Here is a 16,833-nt window from a genome sequence, read left to right as displayed (position 1 = left end):
CACAGATCATCAAGTCCAACCCTTTACCACAGAGCTCAAGGCTAGACCATGGCACCAAGTGCCACGTCCAATCCTGCCTTGAACAGCCCCAGGGATGACGACTCCACCACCTGCCCGGGCAGCCCATTCCAGTGTCCAATGACTCTCTCAGTGAAGAACTTTCTCCTCACCTCCAGCCTAAATCTCCCCTGGCGCAGCCTGAGGCTGTGTCCTCTTGTTCTGGTGCTGGCCACCTGAGAGAAGAGAGCAACCTCCTCCTGGCCACAACCACCCCTCAGGTAGTTGTAGACAGCAATAAGGTCACCCCTGAGCCTCCTCTTCTCCAGGCTAACCAATCCCAGCTCCCTCAGCCTCTCCTCGTAGGGCTGTGCCCAAGGCCTCTCACCAGCCTTGTCGCCCTTCTCTGGACACGCTCAAGCATCTCAATGTCCCTCCTAAACTGGGGGGCCCAGAACTGAACACAGGACTCAAGGTGAGGTCTAACCACTGCAGAGAACAGGGGCAGAATGACCTCCCTGCTCCTGCTGCCCACACCACTCCTGATGCGGGCCAGGATGCCACTGGCTCTCTTGGCCACCTGGGCACACTGTTGGCATTGGAGCAGTGCCCTGTGAGGAGAGACTGAGGGATCTGGGTAATGAGACAAACATCTAGCTTGCAACAACAGAACACGAGAGTAAAATTAAAAGTCTACGAAACAAGCCCAAAGCACTGTAACATATCAATTCAAACAGGTTTCGGCAGCAACAGAGATTCCAGCCCAGAGTTATTGTGCTGGTTAGAGGCTAACTGGAATAATTTAAGGAGAGAAATTCCATCATTGGTTGTAAAATGAAAACAATGATGAAGTCTGTATCATTCACTGCTTCGCTGAGAGGGGTAAAAAGCCAAAAAGTAAACAGTTTGTCCCACTCCATCCTGCAACACTGCTCCTATTCACTTCTCCTTCACTCTGCTTTAATCTCACCATTAATAACAACATTTTTTTGCTGATTGCTTTTGTTTGCCTGTCAGAGAAAATAGAGGGAGAAAGAGGGTAGCTTTGAGCCCTTTCTGGGCAGGTTCCTTTGTCCAGGAGGGAGTTTTGATTTCTGTATTATTTCTAATTTGTATACAATTTTATACAAATTACAGGTACAGGTCAGCCTGACCTCAGTGCCAGGGAAACTGATGGAACAGGTTATCTTGGGGGTGATAAGAACACACCTGAGGGATGGCAAAGGGCTCAGGTCCAGCCAGCATGGGTTTAGGAAGGGCAGATCCTGCCTCTCCAACCTGATCTCCTTCTATGATCAGGTGATTGCTTGTTGGATGTGGGGAGGCCTGTGGATGTGGTCTATCTGGACTTCAGCAAGGCCTTTGACACTGTCCCCCACAGCAAATTGCTGGCTAAGCTGTCAGCCCATGGCTTGGATGGCAACACTCTGTGCTGGGTTAGGAACTGGCTGGAGGGCCAGACCCAGAGAGTGGTGGTGAATGGTGCCACATCCAGCTGGCAGCTGTCACTAGTGGTGTCCCTCAGGGATCTGTGCTGGGCCCCATCCTCTTTAACATCTTCATAGATGATCTGGATGAGGGCATGGAGTCAGTCATCAGCAAGTCTGCAGATGACACTAAGCTGGGGGCAGATGTGACTGAGTTGGAGGGCAGAAGGGCTCTGCAGCGGGACCTTGACCACCTGGACAGATGGGCAGAGTCCAAGGGGATGGCATTCAATAGCTCCAAGTGCAGGGTGCTGCACTTTGGCCACAGCAACCCCATGCAGAGATACAGGCTGGGGTCACAGTGGCTGGAGAGCAGCCAAATAGAGAGGGATCTGGGGGTGCTGATTGATACCTGCCTGAACATGAGCCAGCAGTGTGCCCAGGTGGCCAGGAGAGCCAGTGGCATCCTGGCCTGCATCAGGAATGGTGTGGTCAGCAGGAGCAGGGAGGTCATTCTGCCCCTGTACTCTGCACTGGTTAGACCACACCTTGAGTGCTGTGTTCAGTTCTGGGCCCCCCAGTTTAGGAGGGACATTGAGATGCTTGAGCATGTCCAGAGAAGGGCGACGAGGCTGGGGAGAGGCCTTGAGCACAGCCCTACGAGGAGAGGCTGAGGGAGCTGGGATTGGTTAGCCTGGAGAAGAGGAGGCTCAGGGGTGACCTTATTGCTGTCTACAACTACCTGAGGGGTGGTTGTGGCCAGGAGGAGGTTGCTCTCTTCTCTCAGGTGGCCAGCACCAGAACAAGAGGACAAAGCCTCAGGCTGCGCCAGGGGAGATTTAGGCTGGAGGTGAGGAGAAAGTTCTTCACTGAGAGAGTCATTGGACACTGGAATGGGCTGCCCGGGGAGGTGGTGGAGTCGCCGTCCCTGGAGCTGTTCAAGGCAGGATTGGACGTGGCACTTGGTGCCATGGTCTAGCCTTGAGCTGTGTGGTAAAGGGTTGGACTTGATGATCTGTGAGGTCTCTTCCAACCTTGGTGATACTGTGATACTGTGATAAGCAAAATGCTTCAGTTCCAAAGCATCTATAGTGTAATACTGTAGGACGGAAAGAGTTGCTGCTGAAAAAGCAACACAGGAGCACAAATGTGATCAGTGAAACTGTCTAGTACTATTTTAAACAAAACATGGCAGACATACAAAGGAATTGGGAAAAACAGTAGGTTAATAGAATGCAATACCCAGTGTCATGGATCACATATCTACTAGAAGAAAAGATGCAATGCTTTTTATATGTACATGATGATCCTTTGCTATAGACAGTTGAAAGTATGGAGAAAACCTCATGGATACTGGGAATATGTATTGATGGAGGAAAGCAGTAGCTAAACCAAGGAGCACTGAAAATAGTTACAATTGAGTTTGGTGTCAAGATACCAGGTAGCAAGAAAAAAGTCAGGAAAGGGGTTTCTGCACTTATACAAATCCAGACATCAATATTTGTCCCATTCCATACTTACTCTTCCTGGAGAAAATAAACAAATTTAAAGGGCTGATTTTCAGAGGCATTAAAGATCAGTATTTAGTATCAATCTGTGAAAAACCAAAGAGAACTTCAAGGTAACTAGCTTGAGACACTTTGGGTGTTCCTCGCCCCTCCACACACTTTAGAAATCACCCAGACTAGACTCAGCTGGCTCTGGAAATATGAATGAAGCTTATATTTACTGCTTAGCACAATATACAAGCAGATATTTACAGTATATACAGTTATAGACAGAAATAGACAAGGTGAAAGGTAATACAGAAACACAACTCCCCTCCCAGAAACCTGAGTCCCCAGAAGGGGCTCTCAACCACCCCTGCACCTTCCCCCTACCCCTCTCAACCTTACCCCAGTCCCAAGAAAGAATGGAGGTTCGGCCAGGGGGTTAGGAAGCAAAGTGGGTTAGCCCAAAATGGAGGGTGTGGTTAGAGAGTAAGATTCAGCTCAGCCAGCAGCCCAAGTGAGAGTGGTTATCTGTGATTTTATTTCTTGTTCCTACACATCTCAGTAAGCCTATGAGTGAAGTAGACACCACCACTGTTTTTCTTTCACAGCCTGTCATCTAGTTCTTCTCACTAAAACATTCCAGTTAGCTTCAAACTAGCACACTAGGCTCAGGCTAAAAGGCAGTGCTCTACAGTGTTCTACACTAAGGAGTGTATCCCTAAAGCAATACAGTGGCCCAGCACTGGGCTGCATTATTCCACTGCAGTAAAGTAAAGAGGACTGGACAGCTCTAGAGAGGAGCATGGCAGACAGCCAAATCAATTGTGTGAACAGCAACTCAACCTGTCTGTGCTGGTTTCAGGCTAATTGGAATATTTTATGAGAGAAATTAGATCATTGGCTATGAAAATAAAACCATGATGATGTCTGTATCATTCATTGGTTTGCTGAGAGGGATAGAAAGTCAAAATATAAACAATCTTCCCTCACTTTGTCTGCTCTGTGCTGCTGGATCTAATCATCCTGATCTGCAACACTGCTCCTTTGATCTTCTCTAATATCTCTTCTCTGATCTCAGCTAACAACTAACATGTAAGCTTTCCTAGCTTTTAAGCTTTGCTTGCTTTTGTTGTTTGTCTGTCTGAGATGGAGAGGGAGAAAAAGGGGGAGTAGCTTTGAGGTCCTTCTGGGCAGTTTCTTTGTCGGGAAGGGAGTTTGGATTTCTGTATTACTTCTAATTTGTACATAGCTTTAAATGCTTGCAAAGACTGTGTATATGCACTTCTGTATTTTGCCACGCTGTAAATATAGCTTCATCTTACTGCCAAACTGTCTTAAATTAGCCTGGTAATTTTCAAATAGTGGGGAGGGGCAGGTGAAAGTTCCTAACCCACATCACTGTTGAAGGTGCTTGTTAAACTGGCACAACGGACACAATGATTGTGTAGGAATTCAGCCTGTTAGAATAGGTCCTTCCTGGTCCACTAGTCAAAGGAAATTGGTCAGATGGGGATCCCATCTCCTTATGACTTTGCTGAACACATATGTGCCAACACAAGTACACAGCGTAGGGATCTGGGGGTGCTGATTGATACCCACCTGAACATGAGCCAGCAGTGTGCCCAGGTGGCCAAGAGAGCCAGTGGCATCCTGGCCTGCATCAGGAGTGGTGTGGTCAGCAGGAGCAGGGAGGTCATTCTGCCCCTGTGCTCTGCACTGGTCAGACCTCACCTTGAGTACTGTGTTCAGTTCTGGGCCCCCCAGTCTAGGAGGGACGTTGAGATGCTTGAGCGTGTCCAGAGAAGGGCAACGAGGCTGGGGAGAGACCTCGAGCACAGCCCTATGAGGAGAGGCTGAGGGAGCTGGGATTGGTTAGCCTGGAGAAGAGGAGGCTCAGGGGTGACCTTATTGCTGTCTACAACTACCTGAGGGGTGGTTGTGGCCAGGAGGAGGTTGCTCTCTTCTCTCAGGTGGCCAGCACCAGAACGAGAGGACACAGCCTCAGGCTGTGCCAGGGGAAATTTAGGCTCGAGGTGAGGAGAAAGTTCTTCACTGAGAGAGTCATTGGGCACTGGAATGGGCTGCCCGGGGAGGTGGTGGAGTCGCCATCCCTGGAGCTGTTCAAGGCAAGGTTGGACGTGGCACTTGGTGCCATGGTCTAGCCTTGAGCTCTGTGGTAAAGGGTTGGACTTGATGATCTGTGAGGTCTCTTCCAACCTTGGTGATACTGTGTGGGTGATACTGTGTGTATCATACTGTGTGTATAGATCAAAACAATCAAGTGAAAGGTGAACAGGGAAGACAGAAAACAAATGCCACCAACAGAACAAGACTGGATTGCCACCAATAGAATATGACTGGATGATGCTATGGGATAAAGCAAAGCCAAGGGTTTACAGAGGATGACTGACAATGCATAAGGCAAAGAATTGTGATAAACTAAATGCTGCCTAAAATCCAACCTACCAAGCCTACTGCAACAAAACATATATTTAACTCCCACAGATAAAAGACTCTGAGGGGGTAAGAATTTAGTCACTATAAAATGGTATTTCTCTGCAAATATATCAAGTTTGTGCATTTGTCCACCACTGACATTATAAGATACAGAATTTACCACTCCTCTATTTTGGCGTGCTTCATCTCTGAGTCTGAATGCCCTGGATGAGTTAAATGGAACATTACAGAGTTCAGTTGGATTTTACACATACACTACAAGTGACGAAAGCATTTTTCAACTATGTCTTCTTAAAACCCCAAGTGGACTAATTCACTTTACATCAACCTGTTCACTATACAAAGATACATAGCAGTACAAATACTGTAGTTAGCAAATGACTGCAATAATCAGTAACATACAATAAAATAAATATCTTTTAAAATGTTGCATGCCACTATGCTAAACAAAGACAGCTATGCAAAGAACAGCGTGTTAGTTAGATCTGAATTGTAGTCTGGTGCTTTTAAAATGTCCTCACCCAGTGCCCTACTTAATAGGTCTCAAGAAAAATGTTCTTCTTAGGTAGATATCTTGGTGGGGCTAGACTTGACTTGGCCACTGCACCTCCTCCTCCTGTCATAGGGTCCAGGAGTTGAGTAAAGACGAAACAATAGAGGGTTTGGCTACAGCAAAACTGTGCCCTGATGGGTAGGAGCCTAGCACCATCACGTCAGGTGTCTTGTGCAGCCCCTCATGTGCCTTGATTCCATTTGGGGAGAGTATGTGTAGCCACATGAGACACAATACTTTGAATTCATTGGCCAAAACCTCTGATGTTTGTGCCTATTTGCCAGTTTGATTTTAAAAAGACATATTTAATGGGGGAATGAATTGAAAAGCCTGAGTTCCTACCATTTTCCTCAAGCCTTTCCACAGCCTTTCTTCAAAATGCAATGGTAAAAAAAGGAAGCTTGAGGAGAGACCTCATTGCTGTCTACAGCCACCTGAAGGGACATTGTGGAGAGGCTCGAGCCAGTCCCTTATCAGTAGTTGGAGACAGAACAAGAGGGAATGGCCTCAAGCTGAGGCTGGGTAGGTTTAGATTCAATATCAGGAATAAGTTTTTCACAGAGAGAGTGGTCAGGCACAGGAATGAGCTGCCCAGGGAGAGTGGTCAGAGACCGGAATGAGCTGCCCGGGGAGGCGGTGGAGTCACCCACCCTGGCTGTGTTTAAGGGTCATTAGGACGTGGTGCTTAGGGTTATGGTTTAAGGTGAATCTTGTAGACCGGGGTTCTAGGTTGGACTTGGTGATCCTGAGGATCTTTTCCAATCTGGATGTTTCTGTCATTTTGTGATTCTGTAGGGTGATTCCTTTCGTGAACACTCAAGGCTTCCCCATTTGTGACTCGTTAACTGGGTCCCTGCCTGCAGCAGGACCATTAGCTTCTATTCATAGCAGCCAAGTGTTTGCAGCTTGCAGCTTACAGCAACTCAACTTTTCCTCTCCTTCCCTCTGCCTTGGAATATTTTGTATTTTTTCCCTCGGGACCATAATTATGGTTTTTGGAAGAGTCTTTGTACAGGAAACATAACCTAGTAAACAATGCCTCATGCCTACTTGGGCTGTAGTTGTGACTAAGGCTAACATAATCTATAAAACAGGGCAAGAACGTTTTGATCTGCCTCATGACCTGAGCCAGTGTTGCCTGTTGTGCAGTTAGCATTTTCTTGTTTTCCATGTTTCCATTTTTTTTAAGTTCTGACTCTTTAAATTGCTTAGTTCTGTGTGTTATAAACACCCTTTGTGCAAGTACCTACTGTTGACTGAGGATCCAAACTAATTTCACATGATCTGGTGAACTTTTCTTAATATTAATAAATAATAATTAATATTCATACCAAGAACATTAGTATCTATAATATTTGATATTAATCACAACAGCAGAACATGCTGTTACAACAAAATGTAATAAAATTGTAAGTAATTTAGCACGGGGAGCTGAGAACCCACTGAGAAACAGAATTAGTAAAGTATGCATGTGCATTCTGTGCTGGTTTGAGGCTAATTGGAATACTTTAATGAGAGAAATTAGATTATTGGCTCTGAAAAGAAAATAATACTGATGTCTGTACCACTCATAGGTTCTGCTGAGAGACACAAAACTAAGAAACATAAACAAAAGTCATTAAGTCTCTGGCTGGCTGCTGCTTGCTTCACTAATTCCTCTGCCTGGATCTGCATAACTCAAATTAATCAATCTTCTTCTAACTCCTTTTGTGGCTTCCCACATCTCACCCCTTGCACATAAGAGATTCTGAGATATGGGAGGAGGGGTGGAAAGAAGGAGGGGGGGTTGGTTTGAAAGCCCTCCTGGGTGGTTTTGCTGCTTGGGAGGGGTTTGTTTTTCTGTATTACTTTTAACTTGTATGTAATTATATATAGTTGTAAACATATATATATATATATATATATATATATATACACACATATATATATAAAAAGTGTATATATATAAAGTACATATATATACAGTGCCACACTGTAAATATAGCTTCATTCCTTAACTTCCAGACAGCTGAGTTAGCCATGTGAATTCATGGAGGGAGGGGAGGTGTGTGAAAAACTCTGACACTACCACACATTCCCAGTGAAAAATCTCTGCAAAGAAAATAAAACTGCAAGAGCAAAGTGACACAAACTCACACCAAGGAAAACAAAGTGCATTTTCTTAATAGGAAAACCACTTAGAATCATAGAATCAACAAGGGTGGAAGAGATCTCCAAGATTATCCAGGCCAACCTGGCACCCAGCCCTAGCCAATCAAAAAGCTTTAACGTGAACAACAACACTTGTTTGAAAAGGTATACATTATATACACATGTGTGATGGTTTGGGTGTTACCCACCCCCCTACACTTTGGAAAATCAGCCAGACTCAGAAGCTCTGGAAATTGCATGAAGCTTTATATTCACAGCTTAGTACAATATACAAGGAGATATTTACAGTATATACAGTTATATACAGAAATACACAAGTTTAAAGGTAATACAGAAGCACAACAGCCCTCCCAGAAACCTGAGTTCCCAGGAGGGGCTCTCAACCACTCTTCCACCCTCCTCCCACTCCTGTACCTTACCCAAGACTTTGCCTTATGTTCAAGGTAGCTGGGAGGGTCAGCCAGGGAGGTCAGGAAGCAGATGGATTAATCACACAGACAGCAGGTTAGGTTAGAGAGAGAGGTGCAGCCTACAAAGCCCAGAGAGCAACTCTATTATCTATGTTTGTGTTCTTGTTCTTACACATCTCAGCAAGCCTATGAGTGCAGTAGACATCACCATTGTTTCCTTTTCACAGCCTGAAATCTAATTCTTCTCACCAAAACATTCTAGCTAGGCTCAAACCAGCACAACATGGTATTTGTCTCTGCAGTACATGAAAGGAACAGCACTTCAGTTCAAAACATAATTACCTGCTGAATTCAGAACTCAAGTAACAGAGCAGATGAATGGCCCACAGCAAAGGTCCTGCGTATGTTGCGAATGCAGTAAGGAAGACAGCTGGTATCTCCACATAGCTCTCTAATCCCACAAAACCTGCTGAAATATCCACAGTAGCAATGCCATTTGAATTTCCCTGAAAACAGAAATTCATTAAAAAAAAAAAAAAAAACAAAAAAAAAAAAGGTGAAGATTCAAATCTCTCCAAAGGAGCATTTAGAAGACCTTAGAATAACATTGTTTGTCTCATCAGTTAAAGACTTTCACTCTTCAAGCCACTTTACAGCACAGCCATATTCTTTACATCAGAGTTTAAATAACATAGCTCAGCAAAAAGGAGTTTCTCTTTAGGATTTTACAGAGCAATGAAAGCACAAACAGCTCAGTCTTTTGCTTGCCTTATTTTGCTTGCAAATTAACATGACTGTTGTTTAATAAACTGCCTTTTTTTTTTTAATATAAGTGTTTACATTTGCTGATTTCAGACACAGTAATGAAAAAACAAAAGTAAAAGCATTTTTCATCACACATGGTTTAGGTCTGTTGCCTAGAATTACACTTGGAAATAAATATTTTTTTTTTTGTCCTTAGAGACAACAGGGTTCTAATGCACAGCTGCAGTGGAACACTACACTCTCTGTGAATAAGGTAGAGTATTTTTACGTTTAGCAGGCCACAGACAGGTTTTCTCAGGCTAGTGCAAAAGCTCTCTTACCATACCTGGAGAAGCTGATTAGTTTCTTCAGCACCAGCACCTTAACAACCACCAAATTTTCCTTTTCCCTCTACAGAGTTCCACAACAACCCAAATGTAAAGGCTCTCCCCATCAATGCACTCAGAGTAAGGCTTGGCAGCACGGAGTGGCAGCTCTGCCATTTGCTCCAACCTGATCTCTTGCCTTAGTGACTACAGTCTTCTTGAACAGCAAGTAACCCTAGCTAGGAAATGCTGTCATCTCATACATCCCCATCACCTACAAAATCCAGACCTCAAAAGGAAGGGCAAAAACAACAAGGCAGCTATTTCAAGAACTAGGCACCATGGACAGCAAACAAACAAAAGCAACCCACCCTGTTCCTGAAACAGTTCTGAACTCTTGTTTTAAAAAGAAAATATTTCATTTCACATTAACCACCCACTACACAAGATAAACAACAGTGCAAACACTGTAGTTGCAAACTACTGTATCATAGAATCATAGAATCAACCAGGTTGGAAGAGATCTCCAAGATCATCCAGTCCAACCTAGCACCCAGCCCTAGCCAGTCAACTAGACCATGGTACTAAGTCCCCAACCAGTCTTTTCTTGAACACCTCCAGGGATGGTGACTCCACCACCTCCCTGGGCAGCCCATTCCAATGCCAATTACTCTCTCTGGGAAGAACTTCCTTCTAACATCCAGCCTAGACCTCCCCCAGAGCAACTTGAGACTGTGTCCCCTTGTTCTATTGCTGGTTACCTGGGAGAAGAGATCAACCCCACCTGGCTACAGCCTCCCTTCAGGTAGTTGTAGACAGCAATGAGGTCACCCCTGAGCCTCCTCTTCTCCAGGCTGCACACCCTCAGCTCCCTCAGCCTCTCCTCACAGGGCTGTGTTCCAGGCCCCTCACCAGCTTTGTCACCCTTCTCTGGATACATTCCAGTACCTGAGCATCTCTCTTGAATTGAGGAGCCCAGGAGTGGACAGAGCACTCAAAGTGGGCCCATCCACCACACAAGATAAACAACAGTGCAAATACTGCAGTTACAAACAAGTGTAATAACCAGTAACATACATTTGTTTTAATTATGTTTTTATGCCAAACAAAGACAATATATACAAAGAACAGGGTGTCAGTTAAATGTGAACTACAAATAAGTTTGAAAGAAGAGATTTAGGAGAAAAAAATGGCCACCCATGCTGACAGAAGCATTGATATGTCATTATTGCTGGCCACCAGCCCCATCTATCCTACCATGAAGATATCCCTGGCATGTGAGGGAAGCATGAGAGGGCAGTAAGGTTTGGATTTTGCCAAGGTATCATACAGCAGAAAAACCTAGACTTTTGACTCAGTCTTCCTCATGCACCACTGTAGCAGGGCTGTTGCACTGCACCAGTGTAATAACATCGTTATGCTTTTAGCATAATATTCAGTAATGACAGCAGCAGAGCAAATAATAACTAATGATGAGCTTCTCAAGACAGAAAAGAGTGTCTGTGCCCTACAACCTGTAAGATTAGACTGGACAAAAAAAAAGTGTAAAACAAGACTCCTTCTCAGGTATAAAGGGTATACTAAAAAGGGTATAAACTGGAAACAGGGCAAGAGCACAAAAGTCATGTGCAGTAATTTGAGAGTAGATCATGGTGCTGCTCCACAACAAGCAAAAGTTTTACAGGGGTAGGTAGGCACAGAACCTGCTCTCTTTTCCCACAGTCCCTATCTACATCAACAGGTCTTTTCCTCACTACATCTAATAGCTTTATCTCTCCTCCTTCTCTTGTGTGTGGTGCATGCAAAATAAGAAGAGATGAGACATCAGGCAATTCTGCTCATCTGATGAAGAGCTGAAAGGTCTTTTCACACTGTTTAGTCCACCTACACTTATGCATAGCTCACAGAAACACAGAAAACATCTGGTTAGAAGAGACCTCAAAGATCATCCAGTACAACCCTCGACCCAGAACTAAACTATGTTCCTAAGTTGATCATTGGCACCTAAAGGCAAGTCCCCATCCCACTGCATGTGAGAAGGAGCAATGATAATGCAGAACATAGAAGTGTACATCCTGCACAATAGAGCAAAAAACTGTGTTCTCCCCTGGAAGACAGAGTGGAGGAAAGAAACAGCACTTTCTACCTTCTCCCCAGTTCTCTCTGGTTCCTTTCACACAGGGCTCACTCTGCCTCACCTTTGACTTTAAAGTGATATAGCTGATGAACAAGGCGAGCAAAGATACAAACACTTGAATCCACACACATCTCCTACCACACTGGATGACAAGTGTTCTAACACTCCACTCTTACAACCAACTTGATGACCCTCATGGCTGGCTCCATAGCTACAAAAGGAAAAACCCTGTTGAGCATTTAGAAGCATCTTTTCTTCATGTTAGGTATATTTCTCTAAGACTAGTTTATATATTTGAGGTGAATCTTTGTAGCTTCTGACTTCTAATACTCCACACAACACATAAATTCAAGACAGCTAGCACAGCTCCACCAGGGGAAGTCCTGCCTGACAAACCTAGTGGCCTTCTGCAACAGAGGGACTACATCAGTGCACAAGAGAAGAAGCATGGATACCTCTGACTTAAGTTCCCCACAACATCCATCTCTCTGAACTGGAGAGGTATGAATTTGATGGGTGGACTGTGATTCCAACAAACTGAAGAAAAAATACTATTCCAGGAAGCAGTAAGGGACCTGCTGAGCCACTTGGATCCTCACAAGCCCAAGGGACCACACTGGATCCATCCTAGGGTGCTGAGAGAGCTGGCAGCTGAGCTGGCCAAGCCACTCTCCATCATTTATCAACAGTCCTGGCTCACTGGAGAGGTCCTCAAAGACTGGAAGCTGCCAATGTGATACCCATCCACAAGAAGGGCCAGGGGGAAGAACTGGGAAATTGCAGAGCTGTCAGCCTGACCTCAGTGCCAGGCAAGGCCATGGAATAGGTCATCTTGAGTGCCATCACAAAGCACCTACAGGATGGCCAAGGGATCAGGCCCAGCCAGCATGGGTTTAGGAAGGGCAGGTCCTGCCTCACCAACCTGATCTCCTTTTATGATCAGGTCATACCCTTGGTGAATGTGGGGCAAGCTGTGGATGTAGTCTACCTGGACTGCAGCAAAGCCTTTGACACTGTCTGCCACAAGAAGCTCCTGGCCAAGCTGGCAGTTCATGGCTTGGACAGATTCACTCTGTGCTGGGCCAAGAACTGGATGGATGGCAGAGCTCAGAGAGTGGTGGTGAATGGTGCCACATCCAGTTGGCAGCTGTCACCAGTGGTGTGCCCCAGGGATCGGTGCTGTGACCAGTCCTATTCAACATCTTTATTGATGATCTGGATGAGGGCATTGAGTCCAGAATCAGTAAGTTTGCAGATGACACCAAGCTAGGAGCAGGTGTTGATCTGTTGGAGGGCAGGAGAGCCCTGCAGAGGGACCTGGACAGGCTGCATGGGTGGGCAGAGGCCAATGGGATGAGATTGAACACAACAAGCCGAAGCAGCACTACAGGCTGGGGACAGAGTGTCTGAAGAGCAGCCAGGAGGAAAGGGACCTGGGGGTACTGGTAGATAATAGCTGAAGATGAGGCAGCAGTGTGCCCAGGTGGCCAAGAGAGCCAATGGCATCCTGGCCTGCATCAGGAACAGTGTGGCCAGTAGGACAAGGGAGGTTATTCTTGCCCTATACTCAGCACTGGTCAGGCTACACCTTGAGTACTGTGTCCAGTTCTGGGCCCCTCAATTCAAGAAAGATGTTGAGGTGCTGGAAGGTGTCCAGAGAAGGGCAACAAAGCTGGTGAGGGGCCTGGAACACAAACCCTATGAGGAGAGGCTGAGGGAGCTGGGGGTGTGCAGCCTGGAGAAGAGGAGGCTCAGGGCTAACCTCATTGCTGTCTACAGCTACCTGAAGAGAGGCTGTAGCCAGGTGGGTTTGGTCTCTTCTGCCAGGCAATCAGCAACAGAACAAGGGGACACAGCCTCAAGTTATGCCAGGGGAGGTCTAGGCTGGATGTTTGGAGGAAGTTCTTCCCAGAGAGAGTGATTGGCATTGGAATGGGCTGCCCAGGGAGGTGGTGGAGTCACTGTCCCTGGAGGTGTTCAAGAAAAGACTGGATGGGGACTTAGTACCATGGCCTATTTGACTGGCAAGGGCTGGGTGCTAGGTTGGACTGGATGATCTTGGAGGTCTCTTCCAACCTGGTTGATTCTATGATCCTACGATTTTAAGTAGTTTATGCAAAAACTTAAACTCTGTTACTAAACCAGAAAGCTACACCACAAGGAGTATGAGTACTTCCAGAGCTTCACCTTCCATCAGGTAAGGATGAGTTGGGAAGTGCACATAACCACACAAAATCATCTATGTCTTCTGAGGTCACTTATTCATGGGCTGTTGTAAACACATAAAGCTTGGGTGCCTTCATCTGGCAAGAGCTGTGCATAAACAGGGGAATCACTGTCATGAGAAGACAATGTTTGTAACACACTTGAAGCTGAGGTTACCTCTGTGTGCTTCAGAGAGGAGAGGTCCTAGTGCAGGGGTGGGAGTTAGGTCTTTTCCAGACCCAGTACAAAAAATGGCATAGAAATTGTTGAGTGTTCATTTGTTGTGTCTCTGTCATGGATCCTGAATCTCTGCTTCAGTGACTTCCAGTTAATTAAGTGTCATTAATATCTGACTGCCAGTTAATTGTGTGTCAATAATAATAAGAGATTCGATCACAATTCTAAGATTCATAAACTGAGAATATTCTCCTTTGTAATAAGCAATTTGTTCTCTCAATTCTGAACTCAAAGGGTAGAGGAAACTTAGCTAGTTCTACTGCTAAAGACTGAGGCAACGATGGCATTAAGCATCTCAGCCTTTTCCTCATCCTTTGTCACTATGTTTCCCCTTAAATCCAATAACGAATGGAGAATCTCCCTAGACCTCTTTTTGTTGTTAATGTATTTACAGACACACTTTTTATTGTGTTTAACAGCAGCAGCCAGGTTGAGTTCTAGCTGGGCTCTGGCTCTAGTTGAGTTCTATTTGGGCTCTACTTTTCTCCCTGCATAGCCTCACTACCTCTTTGTAGTTCTCATGAGAGGACTGCCTACTCTTCCAGAGGCCATAAACTTTCCTTTTGCTACTGAGTTCAGCCTCTTTCCCTGCTGGATCATCTTTCAGCACACAGGGATAACCTTCTTGAAGCACATCCAGGCTTCCTGGGCTGCTTTTCCCTTAAGGACTGCCTCCCAAAGAACTTTGTCAATCAGTCTCCTCAACAGGTCCAGGTCTGCAGTAAGTCCAAGGTGGCAGTTTTACTGACCCTCTTCCTTACTTCCCCAAGGATTGAAAACTGTTGATAATTTTATGACTGCTGTGCCCTAAGCAGCCTCCAACAGTTACTCCCCCCACAAGTCCTTCTCTGTCCACAAGCATCACATCAACGGGGGCACCTTCCCTATTTATCTCCCTCACTAGCTGTGTCAAGAAGCTATCTTCCACACACTCCAGGAGCCACTGGGGCTGAACTCTCTCTGATGTATTGTATTTCCAGCAGACATCTGGGAAGTTGAAGTTTGCCATGAGAACAAGGGGTAGCAAACATTAAATTTCTCCCAAGTGCTTACAGAACATTTCATCCATCTCTTCATCCCGGTTGGTCTATATTAGACTCCATCATGGTAACAGTCTCAAATCCTCTGTGCTGTGATGGCTCTACAAAATTCCCAGCCAATGGTACCAAGAATTGATCATCACTCAAAATTACTGCTTTATGAAAAAATTCAAACCGTTTTTTATTAGGCTCTTTTCCATAACCAAGATTTTCTTTCCATCCTACCTACCATTAAATGATGCAGCTGCTTTTGCTTGGTACCTCAGTACTGAGAGAGAGGGCTTTGCTTGCAGTCTCTTGACAACCCCACTAAGGGCTGCTCTCAGAGCTGACTACCTAAACAATTCTGCCAGACATAAGAATACCTACCCTCCTAAGCCACAACCAGCCTGATTCCCAGATTCACAAATGCCCTCTTAAAATAGTTTGCTATGCTAAGCTCTCTACATCATTACAAGTGAAAAGAATCTCTCCAGCATTAGTATTAAGGAATAGTTTCATGGAATTGCAATCTTATTTGCAAAGAAAGGCAGTTAGTTCTGATTCTCATAAGAGACACTACCTTGTCACACAGAACTTCCCTTCAGTCCTACACTATGTGTAGACCTATTATGATACTGTCAAAGGTTTTGTATGCCTAAAGAATCAGGGACAAAAAGCTGAAACTTCAAAATTCACTACCACAAGAGTAGTTAAGAGGTCACTAACATGCCCCAATCAGTTGCTGATACAGGCATCTGCTATTTTTAACACCTTCAGAAATCTATATGAAGACAAGTTAACAAGGTATGCATCCCTCCTTAACTCTGGAAACAAAACATTAGCAATACACTCAGAAAACTTTCTGAGAACTCAGTAAATTCCACTCTGACATTTAGTTGCCATTTTAATCACAATGTACAACATTTCATTCGAAAAAGTATCCCCTCTCCCACCCCTGCATCTTACCTGAAAATAGAAGAAAGCCTGGCCAAACCAGTAGTGCATGATAGTAATCTGTGCTGCATCAAATTTCAAGGGTCTCCAGATGTATTTTGTCATCATTGTCTGAATCAGCAGACAAAACACCAGGACTGGTAAATTGTGAGGTCTAAACAGAAGGGCTGATAGCAGAACCAATCCACTGTACACTTCCCATAATCCTGTACTCTTCATGCCGGAGTCTGCAGAAATAACTTGTGACTTTAGTAAATCTTTAGTGCCAGTGAAGACTATGCCAAGAACAAATACATAAACAAAACGAGCTTCAGTAATCCCCCTAAAGAGCAAATTAAAAAAAAAAAAAGAAAGAAAAAAGGTAAATGATCAATAAACAAAACAGAAATATGAGTCACTTACTAATGCCTATTTCATAGATCAGAAAATCTTTAAAGTGAGGCACGAGGCCAAAACAGTTCATGGAATCATAGAATCAAGCAGGTTGGAAGAGACCCTCAGGATCATCCAGTCCAACCTAGCACCCAGCCCTAGACAATCAATTAGACCATGGCACTAAGTGTTTCATCCAGGCTTTTCCTGAACACCTCCAAGCATGGTGACTCCACCACCTCCCTGGGCAGCCCATTCCAATGCCAATCACTCTATGAAGAACTTCCTCCTAACACCCAGCCTATACTTCCCCTGGCACAACTTGAGACTGTGTCCCCTTGTTCTATT

The 16,833-nt window shown here is 45.0% G+C and overlaps 1 protein-coding gene across 1 annotated transcript in view; it reads right to left on the bottom strand.

Annotated features, from left to right (window-relative positions):
- The window catches only part of PIGG (phosphatidylinositol glycan anchor biosynthesis class G (EMM blood group)), a 139,384-nt gene that overhangs the window by 41,429 nt on the left and 81,122 nt on the right, over positions 1-16,833 (bottom strand). The window contains exons 11-12 of the mRNA XM_064176707.1: positions 16,126-16,435; positions 8,831-8,994 (exon numbers count right to left, since the gene is read on the bottom strand). Coding sequence (XP_064032777.1) covers positions 8,831-8,994; positions 16,126-16,435 — 474 coding nt within the window. The remainder of the gene's footprint in view (positions 1-8,830; positions 8,995-16,125; positions 16,436-16,833) is intronic.

The sequence above is a fragment of the Pogoniulus pusillus genome, chromosome Z, assembly GCF_015220805.1.
Source record: "Pogoniulus pusillus isolate bPogPus1 chromosome Z, bPogPus1.pri, whole genome shotgun sequence".
Classification (NCBI taxonomy): Eukaryota; Metazoa; Chordata; class Aves; order Piciformes; family Lybiidae; genus Pogoniulus; species Pogoniulus pusillus.
The sequence above is the reverse complement of the archived record's forward strand: the minus strand, read 5'-3'. Positions and strand labels throughout refer to the sequence as shown.